Source organism: Chrysemys picta, chromosome 3 (assembly GCF_011386835.1).
Source record: "Chrysemys picta bellii isolate R12L10 chromosome 3, ASM1138683v2, whole genome shotgun sequence".
Taxonomy (NCBI): Eukaryota; Metazoa; Chordata; order Testudines; family Emydidae; genus Chrysemys; species Chrysemys picta.
The window spans coordinates 99,638,079-99,650,579 of NC_088793.1; the positions used below are offsets into that span (position 1 = coordinate 99,638,079).

Here is a 12,501-nt window from a genome sequence, read left to right on the forward strand (position 1 = left end):
AGAGGCACTCGGGGATCATTGTGTGTTCAGAAACAGAAATCCAGAGTTGAGGGAGCCTGCTGAATATTGTTCATAAAAATAGAACTCAACCTGGAAGGAGCCACAGATATAACATTAGTGTTTAAGTGCACCGAGAGACATGTGTGGCAATTTCGGAGAGTACATTTACTTTCATGTGATATACAGGAAGGAAAGTTCAGCCCACACTTAGGAGGCCATCAGCAAGTTGGAGGAGGTCTATATTTTCGATGTGTGGGAATGTTGCAGGAATCAGAGCAGTGTTTCTTTAAATAAAATGAAATCAGGGAACTGTGGTGAGAGGTATCCAGCGTGTTTTTCATGCATCCTGTAGGAGAGTTTCAGTGAAAGGAAGTCATTTTTGCAGAACATGAACTGCTGCACCAACTATGTGACACTGTAGGACCTCATTACAAATACCATGCTATTCCCTGTGAAGATGGTTTGTGACTTACATATCTTTACTCAGAAAAGTCAAGTTTTTGCTCCCCAATTCTCCCACCCCCGTGCACTGTTATTTCATACATTTGTAGTGAGAAAATAGAAATTCCTTGTTTAGAAACCCTTTTCGAATGTCACTAATATGGTACCATTGCAAAAGCTTTTATGTAACTTGTTTAAAAACAAAAAATTTGTGTATGACTGAGAATAGTAAAATAAAAGGTATATTGGCCAATTCTGCATTCATTTGGTGTTGAAGATAGAGGATTTGAAGTTAAGGGAATAAGCTTTGCTGCCATGCAGGATAATGAAAGCACAGATCATAGGCATCTGTGACCTGACAACATGGAAAACTGTAATTAGCCAGCTAGACCTACTTACCAAGCTCAGAAATATCCTACTGCTCAGCAGCCTGGGGAAGTCATGAAACATTTTGAGGCATCAAATTCTAGAGCACAAAGCTACTTACAGAACAACCTCAACGTGTACTGTAAAAGTCTAATCTGTCAATAAGTTAATTACAACCTATTATTTAGCAGCCTTCATAAAACACAAGATACTGGTGTAAATTCACTTCCATATCATGAGTCAACACTTAAATATTTAGTGCTTATACAACGTCGGGGCAAGCACTCCTTGTTCTTTAAAAGAAAACACTTTTTTGGTATAGGGCATATTAAACAGGACAATCTCAAGTCCATTTTCTTAGAATGACAGTCCTCCTCCCCTCCCCCCCATGATGTCTGTATCAGATATATCCTCAATTTAGAAAATATTATAATAGTTTTGGTTAAAACAACTTCACTTAAAAATGCAAGTTGGTAGATGGTCACATGTATTTTAAACTGATACATGACTATCAGGTTCTGATTAGTACACCTCTACCCCAATATAATGCAACCCGATATAACACGAATTCGGATATAACGCGGTAAAGCAGTGCTCTGGGGGGGTGGGGCTGCGCACTCCAGCAGATCAAAGCAAGTTCGATATAACGCGGTTTCACCTATAACGCGGTAAGATTTTTTTCACTCCCGAGTACAGCATTATATTGCGGTAGAGGTGTATTGGCACAGTAACCTTAAACCTGTAAAATACCGGATTAAGGGTGAATCACTGTCTTGAATGCATAGAAGTGGATAGACTTCCAATTTTTGTTACTTATCTTCTCAAATCCAGAGCAGTTGTAGTTTATTTTTGTGCTGCTGGTTACTCAGTATTGTGTGTTGTGGGGTTTCTATTTCTTTCTTTGATTAATAGGGAGTATATGTCATAGACATCTAGAATGTTCAGATAAGTGCTTCTTGTTGTAGTTATGTTATATATTTAAAGAATAAATACAGTATTATAACAAATATTTACTTGCCTTATTATGAATTCTCTAGATTAATGTGCTATAATGTATGTTACATCATAATACTTATGACATCATTAAACCTTGCTTTTATATTTTTTCTACTAGATTATCCACATGCCAAACATTTTTCTTGGGAAAAATATTTGGAAGAAACCAGTTCTTTACCTGCACCTGCAAGGGCTTTTAAAGTGGTGAGAGAATGTTTACATAGTCTTCATGCTTCCATTTTTTTTGTTTAATTAATTAGCTAATGTACCGTAGATATTTTATTTTTTTATGTGAGTTTTGAAATTACTGTGAGAAATCAGAAAAAATTTATCACTATAAATCCTGAGACTTTTGACTAATTTATACTAATAATACTTAGCTAGCTAATGAGTCCTCCCAGCCAGGGCTTTGGAGCTGTGCTCCTGCTCCGCTCCAGCTCCAGGCAAAAACCTGCAGCTCCACTGCTCCGGAGCTGCTCTGCGCTTGAGCTCCGCTCCAAAGCCCTGCTCCCAGCACACCTCAGAGAGAGGTGAGTGAGTATTATTGTCCCCACTTTACAGGCACAAAAAGGAAAGTGGCTTATTCAAGAAAGCAGAAGGCATCATTATTGGAGCCAACATTAGAGATCAAATTCTTGGCTCCCTAGGCTGACCTTCTGTCTGTTTTTGTGAGCTTCTGAGGTTCAAGTCCAACATTTTTTAATATTATCACGTTGCTAAGAAATTCATTCAACTAAAGCAGAAATATGGTGCTAGTCCAGAATTCCAGCCATCTGCTGTAATTCACTGAGGTTTGGTTACTGGCTTACAACACTTTTCACTACAAAACTTTATCAAGCATGGCCAAATCCTGAGTTTTCATCCAGAATAGCCAAGCCAAGTGATATGGTGCATGCGTTTGTTGTGTGGAGGGGAGTCCTAACTCATGGCCGTGGGGCTGGTGACCATGAGAAGTTCCAGGTAGTAACACATCTTTTAACCTCCCCCCTCCTCATCCATCCCTGCCCTGCCACCTTCTTTTTTGGAGGGGGGGCAGAATAAGAGTGGATTCTGTAGTGCGGTTGTGGAAAGATGAGGCCCAGCATGGAGCAGGGGAGAGGTTTGGTTAGTGAGTATATCCTGCACTCACCCTGCAGCAGTGGCTCCTGTCTCATGGGGCTGGCCTGGCTCTCCAGTTTGGGTGCTATGACCTAATGTTCATGGTTACAGCACCACTCACATTCGACGCATCCACCTTTCCATTTCCATCTATAGAGGGGCGGATGTGCCAAACCTGTGTGGCACTGTGACCACATGCACCACCTTACAATGCCCAGAGTGGACCCAGGCATGGGTGCCAAAAGGACTGCAAAAGTGGGGAGCCAAGGCCCTCCCCCCAGAGCCCTCGAGAGAACCCCCTCACAGCAATCCGACCCTCCTGGAGCCCCTGCCTTTTCACCTACCCCCAACAGTCTAACACTCTGCCTCCCCCCCCCTCCTTACCTTACTCTCCTGCTGGCAAGCCCAAGGCCTTCAGGTAATGGGTCCTTTCTGCTTCCCAGACCCAGTTGATCCCCGCTACAGAGAGGGACTACCACTGGGGTTTTGGCAGCTGGTAGGTGAGGGCCTGGCTGCTGGCATTTACTATGGCACAATGGGTCACAGCCAGCACCTGGCATAATGCAGAGCAGGACCCAGATGCTGGCCAGCTGGCCTGGGCCATAGCATGCTCCCTCCAGCCAGGTTTTAAAAAGTAGGGTGCCCTGAATTCCCTGTTTAAAAAGTGGGGAGGGCTATGGCCTTCTGGCCTCCACTGTCTCTAGCACCTATGGAGCCAGGGCAAGCCCCAGGGGACACGAGGTACCACTTCAAGGTGGGTTCAGCACTGACTATTCAGATTCACAATTACCATGTGTGATGATGCTTTGGGATACCCAGGGTTGTGAGGCACCTTGCTGTTACCTGCATGAAGAAGCCCTGTCTGTGCCTGCCAGGGGTCAGCTCCCCAACTCCCCTTGCCACAGGCAACACAAGTACTCCCTTCTCAGTCCATGCAGGCACTGCCATCAGTTTTCAGTTTAGTGATCAATATTCTCCAAGCATGCCCCAGGAGCATGCATGCTGACCAGGGGGGCAAAAGGGGCAATTGCCCAGGGGTCTGGGCGATTTAAAAGGGCCCGGGGCCCCCCAGCTGCTGCCGCCGCAACCGTAAAGGCAGTTTGGGGCCCCCAGGCCCTTTTAAATTGCCCGGGCGGGCTGTAGGGCTCCTAGGCATGTGCAGGGTGGTACCGGCGGCAGTGAAGGCAGCATGTAGAAGCGCATGTAGGCAGTATGTAGAAGCACTGGTCGTGCCTGAAGAGTGCCCACTGACTGTTCCACCCTGGGGCTCAGAACTGCTGTCAGCAGGCCTGCCATGGAGAGTCCTGCAGTCCAGCCCCTGTTCCACTGGACACACTCAGAATTCACAGATGTGCTAGTCCCAACGATATAGTATGCATCAACTTGTCCCCACAAATACTTTTGTTAGCATTTGACTCCGTATGCAGATAGACTTGCATTGTAAGTTATGCAATCGCAGGGAGATACATGTCTCCCACCACCTGTCTGATGGAACCTGCCTTTAACTTCAAGACCTTAAGAACATAATTTCTAATATATAAACGTGTCTCCTTACATGCTACCTGCACATCCATTTTTCAAAGATGATGTTGACCATTGTGACACAGGCTTTCAGTAGAGACTTTGTGACACTCTTTGATGAACTATTATATAAATACCAGACCCAGGGGATTCCTGTAACTCTTATGCATCCCTGTGCTATCCGTTAGTTGGCCCCCAGGGGCCCTTGGGTCACACTGTGACCTCTGTGGCAAACTTGTAAATGTAATCATAATTTAAAGTGCCATTTGATCTAGGATGAAAGTGTATGAGTGTAAGGAGATGCAATATGTAGAATTATTGTGCAATATGCTGTTGCATAGAGGTGGAAAGGCTCTTAAAACATTTGTAGAGTGCTTAGGGGAAACTTACAGCATTAGTGATGATTTTATTTACATAGGAGGCTGAAGTGATGAGACTAAAATCCTAGAGAGGTAAATTATTTTTCTAGTCTGTTATTTTAATACAACAGTTTTTATGTTTTGGTTTGGTTTATTTTGGAGGGGAATGATTGCCCTTATATTTTATAACAGTTTTTTTACATTTCATTGAAATACCCATCATCTCTCATTGTAGAAACCATCTCATGGATTTCAGAAAAATATGAAACTTGAGGTAGTTGACAAGAGGAATCCAGTACTTATCAGAGTAGCAACTGTTGTAGATATTGATGACCACAGGATAAAAGTAAGTCAGTCTCTCTCTTTCTTTCTCTAAATTGGAGGTCCTGCTTAGAGCATGTTGACTGTTGTTTTGTAAAATAAATACTGCAGTTCCAATATTAAGGACCTTGCTAGTTTGCACAGGAAGATATGAATCACATCGATGCACTGCTAAACTGACTCTCATCCTCCTCACTGATTAATACACAAGTAATTTCTTTGGAAGGGGTATCTCTATTATTTTTGTAGTCAGTGATGTGCTGAAATAGAAGCTAAGGAATAAAGGATGAGTGTGTTGGGAAATTGCATTGGGAATAGTTGAGATAAAAGTTGTTTTATAAAAGAATATTGATGACTTAATAATACCCAATATCAAAAGATTGCTGTGATTTTTGTATTAGGGCTCATAAAATATTTGGGATAGATTAATAAAATCTTTCTCTATAATTTCCACCATGCAAAAGCCAAAGTGAGACAGGGCAAATCTAAAAAGAATGAATGAATACATAAATAAAGATTTCCTTCTCACTGTCAGGAGCTTCTGCGGTGTAGAAACTTATATTAATTCTGGACTTTTGTTTGGATTAATTTCAAATGACGTTTGCTAAAGGATTTGCTGTTTTTTCAGAAGACTTGCATGTCTGGGTTATTTTTTGCTTTGATTTATAAATCATTTTACTTATTGAGTCTTTTAACCATTAACTAGCATTTTCTGGAATGCTAGCTAAATGAATATGAAGGCTATTTCTTTCTGCAGTGTGCAGAGAGGTATTATGCATACATGGTATTTCAAGCAGCAAATGCAATTGACATTTCATTTTGAATCCAAATTAACAAAGGGTGTGAAGTCATCAAAAGTAATATCTGCACACCTACACATTTTCTGCATAAACTACACATTCGTTTGGTCCTGTCAAAAAAATTCTCCAGTCTAATATATTAAAATGTCAATATTTGTGATCCTTGCAGTTTAATTAACTTTATATTGTATATTGAAATAGTCTTGTGTGTACATTTTATAAATAAGATCATAAGAAATAAAGATCCGAGGTCTTCATTAGTACACTAATTTAAGTAAGTTAGTTAGGGTTGCAGATCTTTGGTCCCAACCTGAAGAAAATCAGTGATTGTCTTCTACAGAATCATACAGTTCGGTCTCTCATCTGATTTAATTCCTTACCCTGAATAGTCAAATTTTACAAGAGCTGTAGATCCCTTTGTTTTGGGGGGTGGTGAAATTCATCCTTCTGCAGAGGCCCTTTACAAAGTCTATGTATTGTTTTAACTCCTGGTTAAAATAGGAATTTGATTGTTCTAAATGTTTAGAGCCCTTTTTGAGAGAGAGGACAGAATTTGGCCCTTAATTTAAAGTGTTAGTGTATATATATAAACATTATAACTATCTAAATGTACTCGTATGTTTTGAGCCTGACAATGTAACACACACACACACACAGACCCATTCTACTCCCACTGAAGTAGACAACAAACTTCCTTTCCCTTCAGTGGAAACAGACTAATGCCCAAAATCTAGGGTATGTCTACGCTACGGGATTAATCCGAATGTATAGAATTCGAATTTTGGAAACAGATTGTATAAAGTCGAATGTATGCGGCCACACTAAGCACATTAATTCGGCGGTGTGCGTCTATAAACCGGGGCTAGAGTTGATTTCCGGAGCGTTGCACTGTGGGTAGTTATCCCATAGATATCCCATAGTTTCTGCAGTCTCCCCCGCCCATTGGAATTCTGGGTTGAGATCCCAGTGCCTGATGGGGCAAAAAACATTGTCGCAGGTGGTTCTGGGTACAGCCTCACCCCTCCCTCCATGAAAGCAACGGCAGACAACGATTTTGCGCCTTTTTTCCTGGGTGAACACTGCAGACTCCATACCACAGCAAGCATGGAGCCCGCTCAGCTCAAGACAGCAGTCATGAACATTGTAAACACCTTGCGCATTCTCATGCAGTTTATGCTGAACCAGGACCAGAAAAACGAGGCGAGGAGGAGGCAGCGACGGCAGCGCAGCGACAAGAGTGATATGGGCATGGACACAGAATTCTCTCAAACCGCGGGCCCTGGTGCTTTGGAAATCATGTTGTTAATGGGGCAGGTTCTATCCGTGGAATGCCGATTCTGGGCCCGGGAAACAAGCACAGACTGGTGGGACCGCATAGTGTTGCAGGTGTAGGACGATTCCCAGTGGCTGTGAAACTTTCGCATGCGTAAGGGCACTTTCATGGAACTTTGTGACTTGCTTTCCCCTGCCCTGAAGCGCCAGAATACCAAGATGAGAGCAGCCCTCACAGTTGAGAAGTGAGTGGCGATAGCCCTGTGTAAGCTTGCAACGCCACACAGCTTACCAGTCAGTCGGGAATCAATTTGGAGTGGGCAAATCTACTGTGGGGGCTGCTGTGATGCAAGTAGCCAAAGCAATTACTGAGCTGCTGCTACGAAAGGTAGTGACTCTGGGAAATATGCAGGTCATAGTGGATGGCTTTGCTGCAATGGGATTCCATAACTGTGGCGGGGCGATAGATGGAACCCATATCCCTATCTTGGCACCGGAGCACCAGGGTACCCAGTACATAAACCGCAAGGGGTACTTTTCAGTGGTGTTGTAAGCACTTGTGGATCACAAGGGACGTTTCACCAACATCAACCTGGGCTGGCCGGGAAGGGTTCATGACGCTCGCGTCTTCAGGAACACTAATCTGTTTAAACGGCTGCAGCAAGGGACTTACTTCCCGGACCAGAAAATAACCGTTGGGGATGTTGAAATGCCAATAGTTATTATTGGGGACCCAGCCTACCCCTTGATGCCAGGGCTCATGAAGCCATACATAGGCAGCCTGGACAGGAGTCAGGAGCTGTTCAACTACAGGCTGAGCAATGTGCATTTGGCCGTTTAAAATGTCGCTGGCGATCGTTACTGACTCGTCAGACCTCAGCCAAACCAATATCCCCATTGTTATTGCTGCTTGCTGTGTGCTCCACAGTCTCTGTCAAAGTAAGGGGAAGACCTGTATGGCGGGGTGGGAGGCTGAGGCAAATCGCCTGGCTGCTGATTACGCGCATCCAGACACCAGGGCGATTAGAAGAGCACACCAGGAAGCGCTGTGCATCAGAGAAGCTTTGAAAACCAGTTTCATGACTGGCCAGGCTACAGTGTGAAATTTCTGTTTGTTTCTCCTTCATGAAAACCCGCCCCCTTTATTGACTCATTCTCTGTAAGGAACCCACCCTCCCCCTTCGATCAGAGCTTGCTTTCAAAGGAAATAAGGTCACTATCGTTTAAAAATAATTTATTAATTGATTATAAAAAGAGGGCGAGAACCCGGGTGGGGTTTGGGAGGAGGATCGGCGAGAAGGAAAAGGCCACTAAAAAAGGGTTTAAAAAAATGACAGCCTTTTGCTTGGGCTGTCCACTGGGATGGAATGGGAGGGTTTACGGAGCCTCCCTCCCCCCCCACCCCCCCGCGTTCTTACACGTCTGGGTGAGGAGACTATGGAACATGGTGAGGGGGAGGTTATACAGGGGCTGTAGCGGCACTCTGTTATCCTGCTGCCGTTCCTGAAGCTCCACCAGACGCCGGAGAACATCTGTTTGCGCACGCAGCAGCCCCAGCATTGCATCCTGCCTCCTCTGATCTTCCTGCCACCACCTCTCATCTTGAGCGTCTCTCCTCTCCTCACGTTGGTCCCTTATGTCCTCACGTTGGTCCCTCCTGTCCTCACGTTCACTGGCATCTTTCCTATACTTTGAAACCGTGTCCTTCCACTCATTCAGTTGAGCTCTTTCACTGCGGGTGGATTCCATGATTTTCGCAAACATCTCGTCTCGCGTCTTCTTTTTCCGACACCTTATCTGAGATAGCCTTCAGGACGGAGGAGGGAGGCTTGAAAAATTTGTAGCTGCTGGAGGGAGGGAAAAAAGGAGAGAATTTTTTAAAAAGATACATTTTACAGAACAATGCTTATACTCTTTCACGGTGACCAACACTATTCACATTACATAGCACATGTGATTTCTGTGCAAGGTCGCATTTTGCCTCTTAATATTGAGTGCCTGTGGCTTTGCTGCTAGAGATCACAGACGCAGGTCCGGGCAACAGAATTCGGCTTGCATGCTGCCATGGTAAGCCATTGTCTTTCGGCTTCTGCACCCTCCTTTCCCACATACCAAGCAAAGCCTGTTGAGTGCTGCGGTTTTCCTGTTAACCTTCAGCAGCAGAAAACAAACTAACCCCCCCCCCCATCCAATTCTCTGGATGATCGCTTTATCCCTCCCCTCACCGCGTGGCTGGTATCAGGGAAGATCCCTGCTAGCCAAACGCGAAAAGCTCTGGGCCAATTCCCGCCCCCCCCCCCCCCCCGCGCTTGGCTAACTGCAGGGAAGGATTTCTTTTCAGCCACAGGCAAACAGCCCAGTAGGAACGGACACCTCTGTTCCCTTAATTAAATTCCCGTATTTCAACCAGGTTACCATGAGCGATATCACTCTCCTGAGGATTACACAGCGAGATACAGAACGGATGTTGCTTGAATGCCAGCAAACACCAGGACCATACGCTGCCAGGCTTTGTCATGCAATGATACCAGATTACTTGCTACTAGCATGGTGTGGTCAAGTGTCCTACCATGGAGGACGGAATAAGGCTGCACTGCCCAGAAACCTTGTGGAAAGGCTTTTGGAGTACTTCCAGGAGAGCTTCATGGAGATGTCCCTGGAGGATTTCTGCTCCATCCCCAGACACGTTAACAGACTTTTCCAGTAGCTGTACTGGCCGCGAATGCATCCCAAGTCCTCAGGGCAAAGTAATCATTAAAAAATGTTTGCTTTTAAAACAAGTTTTTTATATTTTAAAAAGTAAACTCACCTGAGGTCCGTTCCATGGGGTCATGGTCTTGGATACTGGGTTGGGAGGGTACTTCAGTCAGGGTGAGAAAAAGATCCTGGTTGTTGGGGAGACCATAGTGCTGTGTGCTCTCCGCAAGCTCGTCCTCTTCCTCTTCCTCCTCTTCCCCGTCCGCAGAATCCTCAGGTGTGGCTGATGAGATTACCCTCGCCTCGGAATCCATGGTCAGAGGTGGGGTAGTGGTGGCGACCCCCCCTAGAACTGCATGCAGCTCGGCTTAGAAGCGGCATGTCCGCGGCTCTGACCCGGAGCGACCGTTTGCCTCCTTTGTTTTTTGATTGGCTTGTCTGAGCTCCTTGACTTTCACGCGGCACTGATCTGAGTCCCTATTGTGGCCTCTCTCCATCATGCCCTTGGAGATTTTTTCAAAAGTTTTGGCATTTCGTCTTTTCGAACGAAGTTCTGCTAGCACTGAATCCTCTCCCCATATAGCGATCAGATCCAGTACCTCCCGTACGGTCCATGCTGGTGCTCTTTTTCGATTATTGGCCTGCATGGTTACCTGTGCTGATGAGCTATCTGTGATCACCTGTGCTTTCCACGCTGGGCAAACAGGAAATAAAATTCAAATGTTCGCAGGGCTTTTCCTGTCTACCTGGCCAGTGCATCCCAGTTCAGATTGCTGTCCAGAGCTGTCACAATGGTGCACTGTGGGATAGCTCCCGGAGGCCAATACCATCAAATTGCCGCCACGCGAACCCTAATTCGAAATGACAATATCGATTTTGGCGCTACTCCGCTCGTCCGGGTGGAGTACAGAAATCAATTTTAAGAGCCCTTTATTTCGAAATAAATGGCTTCGTTGTGTGGATGGGTGCAGGATTAATTCGATTTAACGCTGCTAAATCTGAATAAAACTCATAGTGTAGACCAGGCCCTAGTTTATACTGCTGTATAATTTCTACAGTTTTCTCATGTTATTTCTCTAAAAAAAGCTGACATTATAAAGCCTAACATTTTGAAAGATTGTTGAGGTAAAATGACTTTATAGAGAATTTTTCTGATGATTTTTGTTTTCCTTTTAGGTGCACTTTGATGGCTGGGATAGTATTTATGATTATTGGACTGATGCGGATAGCCCTGATATCCATCCTGCAGGCTGGTGTGCAAAAACTGGACACCCACTTCAGCCTCCTCTTAGTAAGAGAAATCATAAGCTGGTATAATTTTAAAATTATGATAAGGGGCATGTGTAATTTGTGTAGTGCTTCCTCTGTGACACAGTTCATAGGAAGGCAGCAGTTTGTATATAGAATATAAAATAAGTAGATGTGACGTTTATAACAAAACACATAATTTGAGATTTGGCATAATTAATTGTTTTTTGACTTCACTGATCTTGTAAATGAAATTTAACAATTATGCATAAGACTTACACTCGTATGCTAGAGGAATTCTAACAACCTGTGGGGAATTCCTGACCTTACTGAAATCAGTGGCAAAACTCTCATTGACTTTAGTTGGGCCAGGATTTTACCCCTGCGTCCTCTTTCCACATATTGGAATATTAACTTGTTTTCCAGGCCCAACACGGTGCAGACTTTTTGAAAAGGCACTTGATTAAAATGTGGTGCCAGATGCTCAAAGTAGGCTCAGTCCCTGTTGTGCTCCAGGCCTGCAAAGGAGGCTTGAAGCTGCCAGTTTGAAGGGGATTCCACCAGGCACATAGAGCAAACATAGTCTGTGAGCTCCTGCACAAAATGGATGTGCTCTGAGGATGAATCAAGGTTGTGTAGTGAAGGAGGCTGTATAGGACCTTTTTTTCACTTGTTGTGGAAGTTGGAAGGTGTCTAATGAATGAGGCATAGGATTACCAGGAAGAGAGAGGCCGGTCTCATGGCTTAGTCAGTTCAATGCTGCCCTGGAGAACTGGATTCTATCCCTGTCTCTGCCACAGTGTTTCTATGTGATGCTAGTCAAATCACTTAATCCAAGCTTCTTATGTGTGTGTTCCTCATTTTCTGGATGACTGACTTGAGACTCTGGGGTCTGATTTGCAAAAGTGCTGAGCAATCACAGCTGCTACTGAAATCAATAATATAGAATGCTAAGTAAGCAGAAAAATCAGGTCCTAGATGTCTTAGATTGGGCACCCAGAATTAGTGGATACGTTTGATCTAATTTCTCTGCCCTTCAGCTCCCTCTCTGTAAAGTGGGAATGATAATATTCCCTCATTTTACAGGGATTTTGTGAAAATATATCCATTAATGTTTATGAAGCTCTCAGATACTTGTTCGCTTCCAGCATGCCTCGTCTCATTACAATCCTTTTTTAATCTTAGTAGTAGTTTTTAGTTGTTGGTTAATTAGATTTTAGTTTTAGTGAGAGGAGTGCCTCTTTTCCTTTCTTCTCCTATCAGGGAGACTTGCCTCCTTAGGAGGGTATGTCCAGCTCCCCAGGCTTCAACTATTGCCTCACTTGCTGGGAGGCTTGGATTGATGACCACTCCAACTGCATTCACTGCTGTGGAAAATCACA

At 44.3% G+C, this 12,501-nt stretch overlaps 1 protein-coding gene across 17 annotated transcripts in view; it reads left to right on the top strand.

Annotated features, from left to right (window-relative positions):
* The window catches only part of L3MBTL3 (L3MBTL histone methyl-lysine binding protein 3), a 166,683-nt gene that overhangs the window by 96,043 nt on the left and 58,139 nt on the right, over positions 1-12,501 (top strand). For all 17 annotated transcript variants that reach the window (XR_010599636.1, XR_010599637.1, XR_010599638.1 and 14 more), the window contains 3 exons: positions 1,922-2,007; positions 5,017-5,127; positions 11,048-11,162. Coding sequence is in view for 14 of the 17 variants with exons in the window: in XM_005280241.3 (XP_005280298.2) it covers positions 1,922-2,007; positions 5,017-5,127; positions 11,048-11,162 (312 nt within the window). In the remaining 3 variants the exon portion in view is untranslated. The remainder of the gene's footprint in view (positions 1-1,921; positions 2,008-5,016; positions 5,128-11,047; positions 11,163-12,501) is intronic.